This window comes from Mycena indigotica (assembly GCF_014461135.1).
Source record: "Mycena indigotica strain 171206Taipei chromosome Unknown Mind.scaff0006, whole genome shotgun sequence".
Classification (NCBI taxonomy): Eukaryota; Fungi; Basidiomycota; class Agaricomycetes; order Agaricales; family Mycenaceae; genus Mycena; species Mycena indigotica.
In genome coordinates, this window is record NW_023503005.1 from 157546 (window position 1) to 178470 (window position 20925).

General features: G+C 49.8%; 5 protein-coding genes across 5 annotated transcripts; 2 read left to right on the forward strand and 3 right to left on the reverse strand.

Moving 5' to 3' along the window:
* Positions 1-5456: 5456 nt before the first annotated feature.
* On the reverse strand, positions 5457-7226 carry MIND_00657800 (uncharacterized protein; the record flags this gene model as incomplete). The annotated part of the gene is made up of 16 exons (XM_037363304.1): positions 5457-5579; positions 5632-5658; positions 5706-5835; positions 5883-5915; positions 5968-6024; positions 6072-6096; positions 6149-6206; positions 6255-6377; positions 6431-6450; positions 6506-6614; positions 6662-6675; positions 6733-6744; positions 6795-6903; positions 6962-6986; positions 7040-7132; positions 7186-7226. 16 exons carry the CDS (start codon positions 7224-7226, stop codon positions 5457-5459), a joined length of 999 nt encoding a protein of 332 aa, XP_037218948.1.
* Positions 7227-8937: 1711 nt separating this feature from the next.
* MIND_00657900 (Zn(2)-C6 fungal-type domain-containing protein) lies at positions 8938-11933 on the forward strand (the record flags this gene model as incomplete). The annotated part of the gene is made up of 14 exons (XM_037363305.1): positions 8938-9052; positions 9112-9208; positions 9263-9317; positions 9367-9741; positions 9796-10140; positions 10191-10426; positions 10474-10633; positions 10684-10801; positions 10847-10980; positions 11025-11138; positions 11189-11325; positions 11374-11397; positions 11446-11829; positions 11882-11933. The coding sequence occupies 14 exons, from the start codon at positions 8938-8940 to the stop codon at positions 11931-11933; spliced, it is 2346 nt and encodes a 781-aa protein (XP_037218949.1).
* A 122-nt stretch (positions 11934-12055) lies between these two features.
* MIND_00658000 (Neutral ceramidase) lies at positions 12056-14574 on the reverse strand (the record flags this gene model as incomplete). Its single annotated transcript, XM_037363306.1, has 9 exons — positions 12056-12153; positions 12201-12821; positions 12895-12958; positions 13010-13157; positions 13208-13543; positions 13588-13675; positions 13722-14343; positions 14395-14411; positions 14466-14574. 9 exons carry the CDS (start codon positions 14572-14574, stop codon positions 12056-12058), a joined length of 2103 nt encoding a protein of 700 aa, XP_037218950.1.
* A 1171-nt stretch (positions 14575-15745) lies between these two features.
* On the forward strand, positions 15746-18195 carry MIND_00658100 (uncharacterized protein; the record flags this gene model as incomplete). The annotated part of the gene is made up of 7 exons (XM_037363307.1): positions 15746-15779; positions 15826-15896; positions 15965-16442; positions 16489-16882; positions 16932-17003; positions 17054-17651; positions 17701-18195. 7 exons carry the CDS (start codon positions 15746-15748, stop codon positions 18193-18195), a joined length of 2142 nt encoding a protein of 713 aa, XP_037218951.1.
* Positions 18196-18489: 294 nt separating this feature from the next.
* Positions 18490-20692, reverse strand: MIND_00658200 (MYND-type domain-containing protein; the record flags this gene model as incomplete). The annotated part of the gene is made up of 4 exons (XM_037363308.1): positions 18490-19049; positions 19104-19248; positions 19296-20582; positions 20630-20692. The coding sequence occupies 4 exons, from the start codon at positions 20690-20692 to the stop codon at positions 18490-18492; spliced, it is 2055 nt and encodes a 684-aa protein (XP_037218952.1).
* Between the last annotated feature and the right edge of the window lie 233 nt (positions 20693-20925).

Genomic DNA, 20925 nt, shown 5'->3' on the forward strand with positions numbered 1-20925 from the left:
GTTGTTGATCAGGGGGTTAATAAGGGTACCCTCACAAGCTAAGGGGTTAATAACAGAATGGGGGTTATTAAGGGATGTGAAATTAAGGGTCTTAATAAGGGTATTTCCTTTTTGAGAAGTAGTTGATATGAGTGTTTTAAGTGCTATATAACAGTATTAAACCAATGCTAGGGCTATATAATCCTCTTATCATAAGACCTATAAGCATTGGTGAGTATTTCCCCTATGATTGTATATCTATCTCAGGCTGGAAGTTAATCATAACCCCTATTGCTAGGACAGGAGCAATTGTCAGTTCTCTAATAGGAGTAATTGTCAGTTCTCTAATAGGACTAAAAATATCAATAAGATAAGTATAGTAGAAATTTAATAAATCTTCTAATCAAAGGCAGCTATCTTTAGAGATGATCGATAATTTTGATGGCATCATTAAGGTTATTAAGGGTCTTATCATCATTCACCTTCATAATAAGGGCTTATCATTATCATATTGCAAAGGGTTAATATCAATAACCCTTAACACTTATCAACAATACTGCTGTTTCAAGACTAGTTGCATGATAATTGTATATGGATATATGACTTTCCCCTTACAAACCAATGGCCCTTCATTTCAGACAGTTCACTAACTACTGTCCTATTTCGATCAGGTGTCCAGCACTTTTTTCAAAATTTGGGAGGAAAAAAATTTTCTTTTGATTTAAGCTGATTTTTGGCGAGGACTTTTTTGGTCAATGTTACGCGTAACACGAACACTTGATCAAAATGGGTGGCTTTCCATAAGAATAAAAACATTGTTTTCGAATAGAATCTATATTTTGCTGCGATGCTGGGCCTTCCATCAGGACCCCGAATCGGAGATCTCTCGCTTAAGCCTTGTAGAGGCCTCGAATAGACTGGAATCTGAACGAGGGCTAACCCCCCCCTCGTTCAGATTCCCCATCACACGAATAGACCGTTTCGGGCGAGATTTGGTCACTGTGACGGCGTTACATGTCAGCCGCATTCACTCACCCACTCTGCTCGCTCACGACGGCCACGGCCCTGCCACGCCCAAACCCAAGTCCCGTAGTCACCAGCAATATGTGGTGACCTTGATGGTCGCTCACTGTGCTCCTGATGGTCAGCCTACGCGAAGCCTTGAAACTGGCATCGACAAATTCAAGTCGCGTCGGTGGCCAATTGGGCTTATTTTATGGCTATCGGGAGCATGCCTTCCACATGGGATCGATGCTGTTCGTTTCAAAGGAGGATTTGTGGTGTTTCAGAGGAGGATTTTGGCCATTTTAGGTGAGCTGTTCCATGCTATTCCATCGCGTATCAACAACGCAGAGTTTAGGAGCCTCAAAACGAAAATTTCAGCTCTTCAGCATACTTGGCACTGCTCCGACAGGTCGCGGAGGAAAGGATGGGGGAGGGCATATATAAGGTGCTCAGATAACATGGTGCGTTGTCTATTTCCGCTGTATCTCCTCGTCTCAAAATGTCTAGTACACTGGCAGACCTTTTCGAGTTCACGAAAGTGAATGACACGGTATACTATCGTCAGAAAGGCAGTGATGCGTGGAAAGAGTATCCGACTGGCTATCCACCGCCACCTGTGCGTCTTATCTATTACATTCTTCAATTTACATCTGACATCCATTGTAGAATGTTATTACTTCGACAACCCTTGGGGGAATCCAAAAACAAAATCAAGATTATGCTCGTCATTACCCAGGTGGACCACAAGGACCAATCGAACCCGAATTTCAGGTATATTCATGTTCTCGTCCAGCCGGCGATGCTAATCTCAACTTGAGTTTGAACTCCGCCCTGTCAATCCAAATCCAGATGATATTCCAATCGACCCAGTGCTTCTCGAGCCCCAACATCGTCTTGCTGGCAACAATCCTATCCATTCCTCCCCTCGTCGCCCTCTTGACCCTGCCACTATAACAGCACTCAGCGGCCGACCGAAAACGGAGAAAGTCGGAGGTCGACGTGTTGTGGACAAAGGGAAAAAACGTGCGCGTTCCCCAGGCTCTGATGTAGAGGATGGTTGTCGTGCTCCGGACAAAGGTAAAAAACGCGCCCGTTCGCCAGGCTCTGATGGAGCGGATGCTCCAAAAACGAAGCGTGGGCGCAAAACCGGGTCGACAAACTTCAGCACTCGTGAAACCACCAAACTACTGTCAATATTGGAGGAGGTGCTGCCTGTAGGCGGAAAAGGTTGGCAGAAGGTTACGGTGACATATAACAGTTGGGCAAAGCCAAAGGGCTTTTTCGGAGCGTGATCAACGCTCGCTCGAGACCAAGTTCAAGGGGGTATGTTGTAATTCTCATTACCTACCTTATCTAATGCCGAGCAGATCCTCAAAACCAAACAGCCAACTGGCAATGCCACTCGCTCGCCCATCGTTACCAAGGCTCTCGGAATCGAAGACCTTATTAATCAGAAGGTCGGCGCTCGTGATCTCAGCGATGGCGAAGACGAAGACGACGATGTTATCGAAATCGAGTCTGACACCTCCATGTCTGATGTCGACAGTGACGATGCTCAGCTAACCGCTGTTGCACGTCGTGCTCCATCGCCATTGTTGCCCCCTCGCAAATCACGTACAAGCGCACCAGAGCTTGTGCATACTATTGCTCATGCTCTTGGCCCCACATCAACCCGGGCTCGCGAGGAGTCACGCAATCGGCGCTCGAATGAGAATGCGCATATCCTTTCCCTTACACAACAAGTCGGCCTTCTCCAAACCGAGAACAACAATCTCCGAACCCAAGTCTTTGAATTACAGCGTCAACTTGATCGTGCTGAGCTGCGCCTCGAGTTCCAGCAGTTTGCTCCAGCAGATAACAACCCTCGACATAAATCTTATCGGAAGTCTTATTCGGAGCGGCCTCATGGGGAAGACCTTAAGAAGTCTTACTATGGCTACCAACGTGTTCGGGGCCGTCTTCGGGTGGAGGAGAAGTACCGGGATGGAGGGAGAAGGACAACCTGGGTTACCGATGCGTCTTCGGATGCAACTGACTTTGACCTTCGTGATCTCAGTCGTCCGCCATCATCTCATCGACACCGCCGTAGCCCTTCCCCTGTTGCTGGCCCTTCCAACCTCTCACATGACGACAAGGCCGCACTGCCTACAGTTGATGGACAGGCAGCTGAGCTTGTCATTACCCCCCGTCGTGGCAAAGCAATGACATTCGTAGTCAGTCCTTCAAAACAGTAGATATATAGTATCTACTTACCTTAAGCCTAGTCTCTCTTCTATTCCTGTTCTTACTTCGTAGATAAAAGCATTTTAATTGTAGTAGCTACTTTCTTCCCATTTACAAAGTACTACTCGTAAACAGCAAAGTTGTGGAAGCGAGCTACTCTGTCATTACGACGCTGATCAGCAAATAACATTCTCTCAAAGTTACACCAGACTTCTTCGTCTTCCTTTGTTGTCTGCCAGATTGGTGCATAAACGGTACGGATTTGGTTATGGCCAACACGAACAGCACGAAGATTATGCAGTCGGATGCATATCTCGAGTAGATCGCCCCGACCTTGCTCATCGCTGATATCGAGTGGCATTCGGAGCCTTCCAAATGCACCCTGCAAGCTCCGCATTCCCCATTCTGCTGTCTGTCGGTAAGATAAAAGCTCCCGCCCAAATGCAATACGCTCTTCGATTTCTGTCCTTGTCCCAACGAGCTTCTGACCTGTCTTGATTGGCGCTTTAATTTTCCCTTCGATCTGGGAACCACGAGGAAAGGCAGTGTCAGCGCAAAGCCAGTAGCCATCTGGCGTCCGTGTACGGAGCTTCTCGTAAATGCCTTTGGCGACACGAGAGTCATGCCAGCTGCCTGGCGCATTGAGCCGTGCCGCAATGACAGTTCCTGGATATCTTAAGTTTGGAATGAAAAGAATCAAAGAGAGAAATATACCTTCAGGTGAGAAGCAAAGAACAGAGCTCACAAAATGCTCAGAGAGCCATCCATTGTAGGTTGCATTTTCAATTTCCATGTCAGCAGAGGTTTGGACAGGTAGATTGAGCCCGTCGATTGACGCAAATGCACCGACAAGGCGGGGATGACACTCGAGTATTAGCTGATTGTAGTGCTTGAATTGAGTGTGGGTTTTCGGCCAGCAAATCTGGGCTTCGGGAAGACGGAGAAGCAACGGTAGGAGGATTTTGAGACCAAATGTGATGTATCGTGAGACGGTGGATGGAATAAGAGCAAAAACTTGCTGGAGTGTGATTTCGCGCATCGTTGAGTTGAGAAAATGGAGTACAAGTCCAAGGGCACCTGCAGCATCGAGAGAACGACCTCCAGGACGAGGGTTTCCTGTTGCAGAGGTGTCGGTACGAGGGATGGCCGTGGAGTCCCATGCATGAGCAAAGCCAGAGTCTAAGATGTAGTCAAATGTTGCAACGTCAAAACCCATCGTAGTGATGAATGCACGGTCATTTTTGCTGTTGTACAAGACAATCCAAGGTGTCCCAGACCGAGGCTGTGGCAGAAGTTGAGGTCTGCACAGGTATAGCCTACTCTTTCTCCTCCTCTCCACTCGCAAACGCCCGTGCCTCCAATGCACCACCCAAAACCAACGCCCCAGCCACTCGAATAAGCTCTAATTCCTCGTCTTCAAGTTCCTCCTCCTCCTCCTCCATGAAATGCAGCATGAGCTGTGTGGTGAGGTCCATTAGGAATGACGCAAGAGGCAGAAACGGTCGTTTATCTCAGCGGCTGATGGATGCCTAATCGGATCACGAGACCATTTCGTCGCATCTCAAAATATCACTACGGAAGGTCCGCACTAAGAATTTCTCTCAATTTCCCATTTAGCCGACATCACTGGCACCCTCTAAGCGCTGTAGAAATATTTTATTCTTTGCGGAAAGTCATCCAATAGGACAGTAATGTCCCATTTCAAGTCACATGATGATACAATGAGTTAACCTGTTTTGACATATTCTGGCACCACAAAATCCTACTAAAAACATTTCTCAAGTCAAAAGAATGTAATAGCTAGTCTCAACAGTACTTCTGGAAACACTCTGATAGTTTGACCATATATTCTGAATATAATTGGCTATATATTCAAGATTAGTATGAATACAATTACATGCTGTCTGTAGTATGACTATATTATGTGAAATATATATTCATAATTATGACTAGACACATTTTTTTTTTTGTCTTTGAACAACATATCAGTCCATAAGAGAACATAAGGCGCATTTTAAACAATATCTCAAGTTATTTGTTCATGTTCATACCCACGAGTAATCTGAAAACTTGAACAGCTTTTTCAATGAAGCATGCGAGGTCTCCACCTGAGAGCTTACAATTCTCATCTACTTACACAACACAGAAATACAGTACCCACAATAACCCAGTGTGAAAAAAAGTCCGTTTGAACCATGAAATACGTCGGATAACTTATCTCACCAACCACCGGTAGTTTTCGCGACGCCTCATTGCGCATAGTTTCCCCGGCCATGATGTTGGCTGATAGGGTCTTCGACGCGCTCGACAACCTTGGTCATATGGACGCCATATTCCAAGTCCCGTGGTCGTTGCTCGAACGTGAGAGTAGGCTGGGGAGAGAAGATCAGCAACGCTGGCGAGCGCTACACAGATGGTACTCACTCCTGGTGCTGTGTCGATGAAACTCTCCTTGGCCAGCCGTGAGTACGGAGGCAGACCCATTAACAGAGACATACCTGCTTGCCGTTCGAGCCACTGCGGATGGGCGACATGACAAAGTTGCGCTGGTGCTGGTAGGTTGATGCGTGTGATGCGCTGTTGAGCTTGTGTCTTGCGTTGAGGGTCGAGAGCAGGCAGTTGGTGTACCTGTATACTGGCTCAGTTACCACCATGACTTGAAAGGAAAGACTGACAGTTTCGATAGCGCGAGATCCCAGACGAAGTTGCTGTAGAAGTATATCAGCTTGGAGTATGGCAACGAGGGTGGACAAGACCCACATCGCGTAATGAGGGAAGACCATGAAGCAAATAACATCCATGATACTGAATACGGCGCTGCAAAGAAGTCAGCTTCAAAGCACCGGAAGCGAAAGAATATTAACGTGATCAAGCCAGTCTGGATGGTTGCTGTGGTGGAATGTCAGCCCTACCAGGGATCGCGAGCGAAAAGCGGACAGACCTCGGATGATTTTATCGACTACGGAATCAGTTGCAGAGAAACCCGTCTTCTTCTTGGACTGCCAGCAGGTGATAAGAAGTTGAAGGTAATCAGAGAACCGGCTTACCAAGGTGAGAACGAGCGAAATAGTGATGAGCACATCCGCCACGCAGCTGGTAAGGAACCAGAGCAATGCCGGCGCATGTAGCAAGGGCTTCTTGGCGAACTTGCGGAGAACACGAATCATAACCTGGCGGGCAGTTGAGCATTGAAATTCCACGGGAACCGGAAAGCGGTAATCACGGTGGTCCAGACACCTCCCGCTACGAGGCGAATGTCAATCAGCGTTGGTCGACCGATAGGTAGAAAGACACGCACCGAAACTAGCTAAGCCTAAAAGTACGATCAGGATGGGAACCCAGACGCTCTTGGTGAGCTGGTAGATACGCCAGGCGAAGAAAAGTTGGATTGGCATTGACACCAGGACCTGCGATTGTCAGCTTCGACCTGCCTGAGGCGATTGGTTTTACTTACAATGATCAAGGGCTCTGGAGTCAAAAAGGTAATGAGACAACGATCTCGTCAGTCCCAGGTAAAAAGCCTACCGGTCATGAAAGCTACCGAGCGCCGTCAACGAAGAGCGGGAGATAGAACGATGCTAACCCACCATCGGGGAAGAAGACCGGTTTCTGTCCGTATTCCAAGATGAGCGGTTGGTACATCATGTACATGTCGAGCGCAGTGTTTGCCGTCTCCACGAAGAAAAGGAATCCAACCTGGCGACGGATTGAGTGGTTAGCAAGTACAAAGTTACTGTTGAGCCTGAGTACTGACAAAAACCCGCATCCATAACGCGTCCCTGTGAGGCCGGGTTCAGATGTTTAATTTGACCAAGAATAGACCCTAGCGTACGCTTTGTAGACGGTGTAATAAGTCAATATTTGGGTGAGAAGCACGCCGTAAAGGATCATATTGACGAAGACGCCAATGAGCATCGGCCCATATCTTTAGACTCTCAGTCAGTAAACTGACGGTCATGGAAAACGATGTCCACATACGAAAGGGTAACATTGGGCAGGGCGACAGGAGGGGCGGCCATTTTTATCGAAAGATGCTCCAACAATGGAAGATAGTGTCCTCAGCTCGTTGAAAGAGCGGCAAGTGGAGGGGGATGGATGGATGGCGTCAAAAGGCGAAAAGTCAGCAACGCAGTGTGAGCTTTTTAAAGCGTCGATGGCCTAGCTAGGGTCTTGCTACACATGGCACGCCAAGGACGGAGATGACGCGGAAGTTAGCGAGAACAGCAGCCGAGAAAGCAGATGGATATTGGACGGGGAATCGACATCCCGTGTTCCCCCGCGCCCCGGTTGACCAAATGATCGAGCGGTCCCCCCCTAAGTAATCACACGATCGCCCGACATCTCGCGTGGTAACGCCGCAACTCTTCTGTGGGGTTTAAATTTGCTAAAGAGCAGCACAAAGTACAGTTTCTCCATGAACAATACTATCGCCCATATGCAGAGGTCGATAGCAACGCTATCTAGACAAAAAAGCATCAGAAAACGACTTGCAGTGGCGGCTTCGTGACTTACTGATTGTGCGGTCGGTGACCGTTACCACCAGTCAACGATTGAATGGTTTTGAATTGAAGAAGCAGCCCCTGTAAAAGATTGGAAGAGTTCAAGAAGAGCCAAATTTGACATCCGTGAACGACTGACGGAGTGTTAGACAACATGCGACAGGACAGAGCGAAAACTTAGAGAAGGCTTGTAAATGGCAGGGCCCTTGAATGATCCAGACAGTGCTTCATCTGTAGACAGACTGAATGCACAGTGTACGATGGAGGAAGTCAGCAAAACGAAACAGGCAAGAAGATGGCCAGGAGCCCGCGAAAAAGTCGGATGCGGTCTGCAATAAAACGCGTGCATTCGCTAGTCTGATGTTGTCGGCAAACGAAGATAGCCGTATGAGTCGCGGGAAGCCATAATACAATTTCGCCACTGGCAAAAGAGAAGGTAATTGAGGCAAACGGTTGAGAAGGACTTCCTTGCTAATGCGAATGATGTCGGCCAAGATGTGTCGGATGCTTCCACAATGCTTCATTGTTGCTCATTGCTGGCGGGTCCTCGAACGCAAATCGTATGCAGTCTCAAAGGAGTTGAGCGCTTGTGATGAACTTTAGGGACCTTCTTTCTTCTTCGCCGTTCAGCAGTCATTTGGCTCGGTATCATTCAAAGAGTTAGCAACCACCAACTCATGACATCGACCCAGTCCTGGCGGTTACTCGCCTCGGTTACTGTACTTGGTGGCGCAGAAGTCGCACCCTGCATTACTGGCTGTGACTGTTGCCTCTTGCGTCTCAAGCGCTGAACTGGCAGTCGTCAAAGCTCAATTCGCATTCGAGGTGAGGAAAAGCGGAGTATTACCGGTGGTCACACTGTCACACCAGATTGATCTCCGACCAGATTGGTCTCTCCCAAAACGCATTACAGACAAACAAACAAACGCGGATGATGCTCCATTGTCGATGAGGCTTGAGCAAACCAACGATAAGCAAGGCGATATCGAAGCCTTTCATCATGTTTTCATGATCAATAGGCTTGGTCTCACTCAAGTTTCAACGTGACTTCGACGTGGCTCAGAGAACGGGATGTCATTTGTCGCTGTGAGTAACCACCAGTGACAGAATCAAAGATTGCCCAGGACTTACATTGAATTGTCCTCATCAGCACGCTCATTATCATTTCACTGGAGCATCATCTCGGCCCGTATCGTAATATCAACTTTCTCGCTCAAACTTTCACCAATCCATGGCGGAAGCCGAACCCAAGTCAAGGAAACCCAGGACTAAACGCGCGTGCGATGTGTGTCGGGCAAAAAAGCGTACTCTTGCCGTTATGCACTGTGTTGTGGAGCTAACCGTTCGTAGGGGCCTGTAAGTGTTAACGCGGCGGGCTCGCTCAAATAATGTCTTTCGACTTCAGGCGATGGACTACGCGCACCATTCAAACGATGCAGTCATTGCGCGGTAGAGAATGGCGCCTGTGTTTTCAGTCCCGACGCGCCGAAGAATCGACCCAGGTAAGCAGACTAGATCCTTGTTTCAGTGCTGATTCCTACCACCAACTTGAATAGCTACCTTGGAGTGCTTGAACAACGACTAGAGCGGAACCGAAACTACCTGAAAACGGTTCAGCCTTCCCTCTCTTTCCCGCTAGTCAGGTTGACCTTCGTTGCAGATTGGTAGCAATGATGAACTGGCGCCATTCCACCTGCCAATGCAGCAAGCGTCAAGACTTCAAACACAGCCAACCTCCGCATCAGCAAGTACCGCAAGTGCACGGCGGTTGCCTGGCCCCGGCGTTGAACTCGCTGCATTAACCATTCGATCTATGAACACAAAAGCGCCATTACCTAGTCAAGAAGATTTGGGCCACGTCGATTTGATAGAGTACATGGACGGGCTTCCTCAGGGAACGGACTACAAGCAGCGGCTGCATGGAAAATCAAGCACCGTTCGGATTCTCAAAGTCGCCGCACAGCTTAGGCAAGAGTATGAGGAAAGAAAACTACCCTGGGCAGCCTGTCGAGAGCGATACTGGCGCCACAACCCTGTGGGTTTCTCCCGGTACTAGTCCTATGGGCCGTAACTTATACTCCAACTTCAGCTTGCGACCTGTCCTGGCCGTGTAGACCGTTTCACGTTCCCCCCACCCGATCTACTTGCAGAACTGATTGACCTCTATTTTCACCACAAAAATATTTACCTTCCTGTCTTACACCGCCCCACATTCGAGCGATCTGTCACCCTCGGCGCTCATCTCGTAGACGATGGCTTTGCGCCAGTCGTGCTGCTTGTCTGCGCTATTGCCGCTCGATATTCGACCGACCCACGAGTGTCTCCTCCTGGGTCAGAGTCGCTGGATTGTGGATATGAGTTCTTCCGCCAAGTGCCAATGACTACACAGCACATATTCGAAAAACCGAGACTGTACCACCTTCAGTCGTACTGCGTATGTGCCTACTCTTGTGTCATTAAACTTGAATCACCAAGTTCAAATAGCTTGCCGCCGTATTTTTGGAATGTTCGGCTCACAGTGTTTGGTCTCTGGTTGGCATGGGTATACGAATGGCGCAAGACGTAGGCGCCCATCGAAAGATAGACGTGAACTCCAAAAGCCGGCAGCCAAGGCTGACGGTGGAGTCGGAGCTTTGGAAGAGATGCTTCTGGGCTCTGATTTGTTTGGAGCGAGTGGTTTGCACTGGTCTTGGGAGGCCGGCAAGCACACAATTCGAAGCGTGCGTGCTCTCTCCATTCACGGGCTAAGCGAAATGAAGAAACCCAGATTCGATGCTGACATGCCCATTGAATGCGACGACGAATATTGGGAAAGCGAGAACCCGGCTCTGGCGTTCACGCAGCCCGCTGGTCGGCCTTCGCTCACCGCCTATTTCACGTCATATATCCTTCTCAGTAACATCTGGGGATTTGGACTCAATATGCTCGTGAGCGACACTTCTGGTCGATCAAATTCGCTCGCTAACAGATATCCAAGTATGCTCTGAAGAAGGGCAAAGTTTTATTATCCTATCGGGACTATGCATGGGAGCAAAAAATCCTGAGTGAGTTGGACTACGCTCTAGCGCGATGGGTCGCCTCAATTCCTGCTCATCGTAAGTCTTTCCTTACCCGTCATGCATTTTTTGAATCACGGCCAGTACGATGGAGCCCAAACATCCGAGACGAAAAGTTCTTCTACCAGTCCGCCACCTTACATGCGTATTACCATACGGTGCAAGTCACGATCCATCGGCCATTCATACCGACGTTTCTGAAAGACCCTGGCGCGAAGGTGTGCGACTACGGTTCTGTGCCTGTTGGACTCAAAACCGGTAGCTATCGAGCGATATTCCGTCCCTTGCCATTTGCACAAACGCCGGGCGCTCGTTCAGCCACGTTGCACAAGTAATAACCCAAAGACAAAACCCATCCCCAATGCCTTCACTTGTAGTGGGTGCCTCTTCTGCTCTATGAAGTACTTTACCGAGCGGAGCTTTTAGTCCCTCACTTTCATATGCGGGCTTGTTCTCGTCCTGAATGTCTGGAGCGGCAAGCGGACCGGTCTTCCGCCTTACATGAATACCACGACCGAAGAAGTCGCCAAATGCATGAAGCTTCTGCTTCACTGCGAAGAGAGGTGTGCCACCGTCCTTATCGCTTCGCATCGCCTCTCACCGGAGCTTAGATGGCAGTCCGCTGGCCTTTTTTGGTCTGTTCTGCCGACCCAGCGTTGTCTACCAAAGTTGACCCTGTTCAGGGATCTGCTGCACGAGCTGGTGGTACTTAGCGACTCTGTAGCTCCGCTCACACCCACGAAATCTTTCCCAGCCGAGTCGAGCAAGAAACGCAGCTATGTCGCTAAACGCGATCACGTGACCGACGCGCCTGGCCACATCGTATTCAGTCCTTTCGAGCGGAACGCTCAAAATTATGAGCCACAGGAGCTAACAGAGACATCGAATATACCAAGTCATGAGTCGACTGTTGGTAATACTAGCACATGGTCAACTCAAACCTCCCGACCGGGAGCTCCGGAATTCCAAGTTGGACGAACAGCGGATGTCGAAGAGATGAAAGAATACCCAAGAACCTCTCTACAAGATCTGGCTCAAGTATGGGCTGATACGCCAATGACTTTGGAGTGAGTGACACCGCCAGTAACCAAAGTGAAATGGCTAAAAAGAACAAAACAGAATGGGGGACTGGAGCGCTTATTTTAACACGATGACCCAGCGAGTGGGCTGAACGCAAAAGCATTTGATCGGTTCATTCGGAATGTGTGTGTGTGTGTGTGTTGATGAGTATTACTTGTGCCCAGAGTCCCAAAATAGAGCGGTATACTGCATTGTTTTGTCCCATCAACTCCCTCATGCCACTGTGAAGCTTGACGACGTGCCCGTGAAGGCGGATATCGAGCCGATGAACGGCTTAGAGTCGCCAAAGTACTTGAGGCGATAGGTACCAGCTACCTTTCCGTCAGTTTTGCGTTGCGGAAACAACAAGAACACTCACCCGGCGTCCCAGCCTCGATGGTCCAGTTGAGAGTAACGGTGCTGGTAGCGAGAATCGTGTTGATGCGAAGCCATTGGAAGGTCGTCGAGGGATGCGAGTCAGAACGGACCGCTTTCCAGCTACCGCCCGTCTGTTGCTCGACGCTCATGAAAGTCTCCTCCAAACGAAGGTTGTTTCGTGGGTTGGCACCGACGAACTGGGCAGAGACGGTTTGTCCAGCAGTGTAGGACCTGTTGGTTGCGACATCGACCAAAACCTGCCCGAAACTCTGTCCGATAGGGGCGGCATCGAAAACGACGCCGGTTTGGAGAGAGATGGCAGAGGATTGTAGTTCTGGTGGGGCAGCGTCCGAGGCAGGCTTCCCTGTCGGGGAGTCGGCAAGGAAAGGAACAAGGGAGGTATATTTGTCAATATATGCATCAAGAGTGTTTGGCCCATAGATCGTTGAGGCACCCTCGTAGCGTTGGATAGCATACTCTTCACGGGTTGTGATATAGTGTCCGTAAGTATTGGCAGGACCCGCAACGACAACATAAGCGCTGTTGTCGATAATCTTGTTGGAAATGAGGGCGGAGCGAACAGCGTTCCTCAGACGACGACCAGCCATAGTCGTAAGCTCACCTAAAAGACAATTAGCAAGTGCATTCAAAGGATTTCAACGACTTGCCAGGGACAATGACCATGACGAAGTTACCGACCTTCAGTAACTGGATATCCACGGTGCTGGGGGACCAAGTGTAAGGGAAAGTGGCGTAGCCCTGGAAGGTGAATAAGCACATTAATTGACGAAGCAGAACATGATTCCCTACAGTGTTGAGCAAGATTGGTTTTGGTGCATGGCATGCTCTCTGAGCAGCGTTAGGAAGCGGGGTGACAAAGCCCTTGACAATTTCCCATAAAGGATTTTGCGTTGTCGCGTTGTCGCCTTGAATGAAATCCAGAGCTCCAGGACCATCACTAGCTCTAGCATAAGCAATACTGCCCAAAATCGAAAAAAAGGTCCATACGTGGTTCCTCCTGCAAACGAGTAACCCATAGCGGGAGGGCAAGTTGAAGCTTTGCTGCCATTGGGAAGAGTGAACGTGTGATTGGCCATGTTAAGGTGAATGTGAACGCTGCGGACAGTCCCCGCAACAGACGAGAGTTGCTTGTTCATGATGACCTTGGCCGCGTCTGCTTGGGTCTGCGCAATCATCATGTTGGAGTGGAATCCATACGAGTCAAGATTAAATCCAGGACCACGGCCGTGACATTGCTCAGCGGTACCGCCACAAGTAGAAGAGTTGGCTTGACAAGGCTGGCCATCGTAAGGTTTACCAGGCGACTCGCAGAAAGCGCCGAGGCTAATATAAATCAGAGTCGGAAACGAAGAACAACATGAACGGACGTGTTTGGACTAGTGTCTCCAACATTAGCCTGAGCGAATCCAGCGACGAATGTTTGCTGTCCAGGCATTGCGTTCGGCTCGACAGAGGCTGAAACGAGAGTGAATGTAAGAAGATGGTAATGCTAGTGACTGACCTTCGTATAAATAAGCTGCCATGCCCTTGTTGTCTGTACTAACGAGCGTGTTGTTCTCGTAAATGCTGGTCCCATGTACTGGGAAGAAAGAGAGGAAGCCCCGGTCAGCTCCAAAGCTGAGCAGACTCATTGACGTGTCTTGGTCGCCGCCTTCGTTGACGTATGAGTCTCGTTCGGCCTGAGGGTTGGCCAGATATGCGGTCGGACTGCGGTTGCGATTTCCACCGACGACGGTCGTGTTCCCAACGCCCAGTGTGCCGGGCTTAAGGGAAGCATGGGCACGGTCAACAGCAAGCACAACACCCTGAACAATCGCGTCGTAGCTTTGCTTCACGAAGCCCAGAGCGGTAAGTTGGGGGAGTAAATTCTCGAGGTAACCCCCAACGCCACTGTGTTGATGTGTGCTCGAAAGCGCGAAGTTTGTGGCGGTATATAATGACCCATATTTGGAGGCAAGTTTGGCCAGTATAGCTCGTCGAATGCCCGTGTCACCCATCGCAATATCAGCATTAATGAACACCACTCGGTTAGTCGTGTTTCCGGTCTCTCCGATGATGAAAGCGCGAGCCCGTTGCCGCTGGTGAAGTCCGCTGTCGGTTTGAGGTAGACTAGCGTAGCCCATCTATAAGAGAAGAATGAGAACATAAGCGGAAAAACCAAGAGGATAGCGCACCATGTTCGTCTCCACAACTTTTTTCCGTTTCAATCAGTAAAGGGGTCGCCAGAAATAGACAGTAAACATACCAGGGCCCGTGATGTCAGCGATTCCCAACCCAAGAAGATACTGCGATTGAGCGACAGCATTGTGGACTGCGGCAGCGAGGACTAGGAAGGAGGGAAGGAGGCGGACCATGACGGAGGAGGAAAGGAATGGTACCGCGACTCACCTGCACTGACCTAAAATGAGACCAACTTTGATGGAAGGTAGCCGATCCCGTTGAGACACATGGTGACCTCAAGCAAGAGGTGTCAAATTCGGGCGTCCAGCCTATGCGAGATCAAACGTAAAGTTGATGGCGGCCGGGACCGGCAGGCTTGATTTGGGGCCACCGGAGGCGGTCCGGAGCTCAACCAGAAATGACATTGTTTGAATAACCTATTGGAGGAGACAAAAGCCCAGCACTAGTGGTTGAACAGTCAAAATGTCCATAATTTGGACTAACTCACATATTTTTGGTTGCTTCAATAGGTAACTGGTGTGGTGAGCCGGCGATGGATGGCGGTGCGCCGGAGCTGCCAATCAAATTTACGTTTGATCTCGCATAGGCTGGACGCCCGAATTTGACACCTCTTGACCTCAAGGGTGAGACGTACAACTGTATTACGGTTGTTCATGTGCTTTGCTGTTGGTCTACTCATTTACTTATCCAAGTCCAGGAAAAGAGATTCACCGTTGAGCGCGCATAGCGAAAGAGGTACACAAAACCCTGCCATTTCCCAGCCATTTCTATAAAAGACTGTAAGCTTAGTTCATGAGCAAAGGGTTCGGAGCAGCTTACGAGCCCGATAACACGTCATGGTGTCACATGAACAACGCGAATATGGCTCGTCTTGCATTCGACTTTATAATCGGGCTTGAAACACTGCAATTTTCCGGCATTGAGAGTTGTGAATCTCGAGGCACCGCCGAAAAAGTCGTGTAAGGTGGTGTATCGAACTCCAACCCTAACTTGAGACTGAAAATGTAAGGATAACACGCCAAGAAATATGGTAACCACACGATCTATTCCACATGGTGGGGTTGATGCGGGGCCCCAGATTCTCAATCCTCAGCGCGACACACTTGCTAGCTAGTATGTATCGTCAATGCGACTGGATTCCCGAGAAATAAAACAGGCCATTTCGCCACTTCTCGTCGCCAACACAGAGGACTGAAGACAAGAAGGGTGACGACTGATGATCACGTGAAGCGTGACTCACTTAGATTCCTACTTGACTCCTGCTTGACTCCTGCTTGACTCCTGCTGTTATTCGGCACCGTCACTTCTATAAAGGAGCACCTCTGCAGGGCTAGCGCTCTTACAATGGCGTCTTTCAAGCTTTCAGCCACCGAACATCGTAGGACTTATTCGTTCTTGCTGTCGACTCGCTCATCTCTTCCCAGCAATCAAAGCGGTGACAGTCTACAAATCGTCTCGAGCTGAAGTCGTGCGTGTATTCCCTCTCAAGCTCCAGGTAGCTATAGCTTTACTATGCATCATTGTTATTAAACATCAATACCATTTTCTTCTCTCCGTCACAAGTCCGGAAACACCAAAATCGACATTACTGAGTTGCCGAGTTGCATTGACACTCATTCTGTCCGAGTTTCCGGTCTTGGGGAAGCTAGGTTATTCGACGTCGTGTGTACGACGCGCAACAAAACACCAGGCACCAAACCCACAGAAGCTATTCAACAACTTCGCGTTCAGAAGACAGCGTTGCAGGGCGAGAAACGGGTCTACGACTACGAGTCAGATTTGCTCGTTTCCTACGCGAAAACCCTCAAGGGCGAGCATGTCTCTCCATCTCAGATGGGGGTATTCCTGCAAAGCTTTGTTGAGTCGGGCAAGCGGAATCTGGTGGCAGTTGCAGAGATCGACGAGAAGATTGCCGACATTGACCGTCAACTAGAGCAAGAGCTGGAGAAACAGGCGGTCAAAAAGGGGGATGCGACGGGTTTAGTGACCGTGGTGGTTGGGACTGATGTTCCTGTGAGTGTCGAGCTCAAGTTGACCTACAGTGCGTGTGCGTTTTCTGTCCTTGTCCCTCTACTAAATTCTGGTAGTCGTCAGCAGCGCATCCTGGTCCAGCACCTACGAACTTCACGCCTCCACCGACAACGGAAAACCTTCGTCAGCCGTCACGCTGCATTATCGCGCTCGAATTACCCAAAGCACCGGCGAAGATTGGAGCGATACCGCCCTGACATTGAGCACCGTCGATGCCTCCACCATGGTCCGCAACATCCCCTACCTCAGTCCAATCAAGATTCGCCCTCAGAATCGGGGGTTATTCTTCACCCAGAAGAACAACAACGCCGGCCCCATTTTCGGTGCTCCAAACCAACCACCTCAAGTCCCAGGCATCAGCAACGTCCATAAAACTCCCGCAGGTCTTATTCCTGCGGCCTTCAACGGAAATAGGGGCAGCAATGCTCTGTTTGGAACCCCTTCGCAAAGGTCCGCTGCAATCAATCCCACATTCCGCTATTGACACAAAACATCATAGTCTTTTTGGAAGCGGCACAAGTACTGCATCCGCTCAGCAAACCACTGGAGGGTCCTCTGATCAGGGACAAAGGTCAGTTTTTGCAGCGTCTATGCAACTCGTAAATGAAGAAGATCTTTTAGTTTTGGCATCACACAAACCACGCAGCCAGCAAGTGGGCTGTTTGGTAGCGCACCGACAGGTGGGCTTTTCGGAAGCACACAATCGGCCACGACTGGCGGTCTTTTCGGAAGCACACAATCGGCCACGACTGGCGGTCTTTTCGGCAGCACACAGCCGGCTACGACTGGCGGTCTGTTTGGAAGCACCCAACCAGCAAACGCTGGTGGTCTTTTTGGAGGGGCAGCCCCCGCTGCACCAGCAGTACTTGCATCACAACTCGCATCCACCAGTCTCCACGACTCCGAGATAACCGAGGAGTTTGAGGAAATCGCTATTCCTGGTGCTCAAGCGGGTCCAACGACGATCGTCACTGAAACTCCTCTCGCTGTTTCTTATGCTGTTGAAGGAACTACCACCGTTCCGAGCGATGGAACGGCCCATCAAGTCGCTGTTGCCGTCCTCCCATTCGAAGCCAAAATCAAGCACATTTGTACCCCCAGAATTGATGCTCGTGTCTATCTGCAATGCAACGTGAAAAATACGAGCGAGTATCGTCTGCTGCCTGGCCCAGTTACTGTGGTTCTCAATGATAGCTTCGTTTCCAAGACCTCCATCAATGTAGGCGAAAATATTTTGTCGGACATCATCCACTTACATTTCTTCGCAGGAAATCGCTACTGGAGACACCTTTGCATGCACGCTCGGGGACGATGCTGCCGCCAAAGTCACATATTCGCGCAGCTCCAAGACCAAAAAGCTCGATTCTGGCTCGTTCGCGGAATCGCTCAACAGCACGACGTATACTACGAAAATCACCATCCATAACAAGCACCCTTTCGCCCTGACCGATCTTGTCGTTCGGGATATCGTGCCTACCAGCGACGACACCAGAGCCAAGGTCTTGCTGCACAAGCCTGCTGGTCTGGCAGATGCGAAGGATGGGCAAGTTGTCAAGGTCGATAGTGCGAGCCTGAGTGGCTTGACGGTTCGCTGGGGGGCTGGCGCTGACGGGAAGCCAGGCGAGAAGGAGGGCCGTATTGAATGGGGCTGGAATGTCGAACCAGGCAACAAGGCGGTTTTGGAGGCGGAATGGGAGCTCAAGGCGCCAGCAGATGTCACCTGGGTTGAGTATATGCCGTTGTTCGGTGCTCAGTGGCAGTGAATTTGACATTCCAATGGCTTGTACTTACCTACCAGTAATCTGCGTGTAACAAATGACAATTGAAAGAGCCTCTGTCGATGTCTCACTTTTTCACAGTCAACGGAAACAATATGTCGTGCTAACAAGCTATCAGTAGGTGCAAACGCGTGCGGGACTTGATTAGTGGTAATGCTCCTCCTCTTCTACCTATCAGGAAGCCACGTAGTCGAAGCATTTTACATAAATTGGTGTCGAGCCAGATCATTTCTTCAAGCCAGTTTTACATTGGAATACCACGTATGTACATCTTTGAGCTCAATGCAGCTCAACTACAGCCTTCTTTTCTTCCAAGATACGCTCTACAAATCGCTGCTTTATGATTTTAACGTCTTCCGGATCTAGATCTTCACCCAACTCGATTTGAGAGCCTCCAAAACTACCAAGAATGTCGTCAAATGCTGCGCGAAAAGCCGATGTCCCTCGGTCATTCCCTCGCAACGGAACGACGGTCAGTCTATTCGACCAGCCTGAAACACCGCCGCCGCGCAACAAATAGGGCAGGTGGACCTGATGAAGCTGAAAAGACGTATTCGATGCTTCAGCACGCTCTGCACGACGGTTGAGATGTTCACATGCAGAAGAAGTCCACTCGTCGACCTGTGTGTTTTCCAAGCCGCGCTCTTTGACCGTCACTTCTACGCTGTCATCACTTCGAATAGAATTGAAATTAAAGTGCACAACGACTCGCGCCAGATTGATTCGTGGATTCTTCAGCATCAAGTCAAAGTACTTCTCGTAGATGATAGACTTGTGGTGCTGATATTCGCGGTCAAGCAGGTCTCGCATGTAGCAACGTTGACGGAAGCCATGTGTCGCTAGTGCTTGTCCGTGAGAAGCACATACATAAGTAGACTTCAAAGAAAATATACCAAGCCCAAGCGATCGTCCTCCACCGTGACGGCAAAGTTTCTTGTGCAGTTTCCAGTCTTCACGTTGGCAGTCGGTAGAGCAATACCAGGCGTCTTTGCATTCTTGACACCGTCTAAACTGCGTCCGATTAGCCACCAAATGACACTTTTTGACAGTCAGCTTCAAGGTCCAGATAACGAAAAGACAAGCACCAAAAGATTCCCGCATATCTTTGAGGTTGCCGATAGATCGAATAGTTGCATGGCAGACAACCGGTCCTCCGCGACGTCAAAAAACCTCTTCCACAGCTCGCTGTCATTACTCGCCAGCTCAGCTTCTGCGACAAGTTGCTTCGCGTGAGCCAGTTCTTCTGGCAGATGTTGGATGGCATAAACGTCAAGCAGCATGGGCAACATGAAAGTGCGAAGAATGCGGGCCACGGAGGCTTGCAGCTCGTCAATGTCGCTCAGATGGCGCGCACAAAGGGCTAGAATGCGAAGGAGACGAGACCCAAGAGTCTTTTGCGACGCCCCATAGAGCCCAGGACTAAGCATACTGACTCTAACGATTAACCAAAAAGCCCGAGATGTGATTTCAACGAGTCTTGGATGCTCTACGTGAGCCTCTGACTGTATCCCAGACGTGATGAAGAGGCAGAGAGTATCAACAACATGATCGATCAGCCCTTCTTGGACGGCGACGAGAGTGATAGAACTGGGAGAACTAATCATCGGTTTTGGCTCCAGTTCGCCGATGTTGTCTGTCCAGTCTAGAAACATCAGAAGGCTTTCGGTGTGTTGAGGGTGGATAGCTAGTTTATCGACGCTTGCGACAGTCTTCATATATTCGGAAAGCATTGACCCGAGGGAGTGAACTGTGCCCCCCGTGCCTTCTATTATTTCCTGCAAGGCGTTCGGCGCGGGGAAAGCGCTTTCCGAGAGGAAATGCACGAAAATGATACTGAACACGCGAGCCAACCGGCCCTTCTCGCCCTCATCGTCTCTTGGCGTTGGCCCGCCAGTTAACATGGTGTTACACCATGCTGCCGCGATAATCGTTCGAAAGCCTGGTGTCATTAGCATCAGACTGTGGCTCTCCAATGTGAGGCTCAGGTGAGAGCTGAAGATGATGAAGTTCTGGAGGAGGCTCGCTTTGAAAAAGGAACGACACTCAGGTCGAAGGTCGAATTGATCTTGGAAGAAACAGACCCATGGCCATACACAGACCCACAGTGCCGCGTAAAGGTCGTGGGAGTCTGGAAGCTCGGTCATTTCCACCAGGAAGCACACCGCGTAGAGAGCATGCCAAGCGTGTTCAATGCCGCTTATCCATTCAGCAGCCAGTTCGTCAACAGAGGGAATACGGATGGAGCGGAGAATGGTATAGAAGACGGGGATGAATGGCGCACGGTCGGCCTCGTTGATGTTTTTGAGGACATTGGCGGCCGCCTCGACACCTGCGGTTGTCCGCTCTGGAACAAGTGCCCTCTTTGCGTGGAGCTATCGACAACTCTGTCAGAAGCGGTAGACCGGTCTGTCACGCATACCCGGAGCCGGAAGGGCAGCTTTTCAACATTTTCAACACGGAGCAATGGGTGAAGCCGTGCCATGAGAAAAAAGACAACAAAACGATGATGACGATCGGCCTGAGAGTCTCGTCACGTGCTATGGTCACAAAAAAAGCCTGTCCGGGTCCTTGCTCTTCAGAAGTGTGCCGGTCCAGGAAGATCGTATCGTTTACCACTGGAAAATGATGGACCGGTACACTTCCTCACAAACCAGACTCGCATTGCCCTAGCCGAAGGACTCCGAGTACGACTGATGATTTCGATGTGACGGCGCC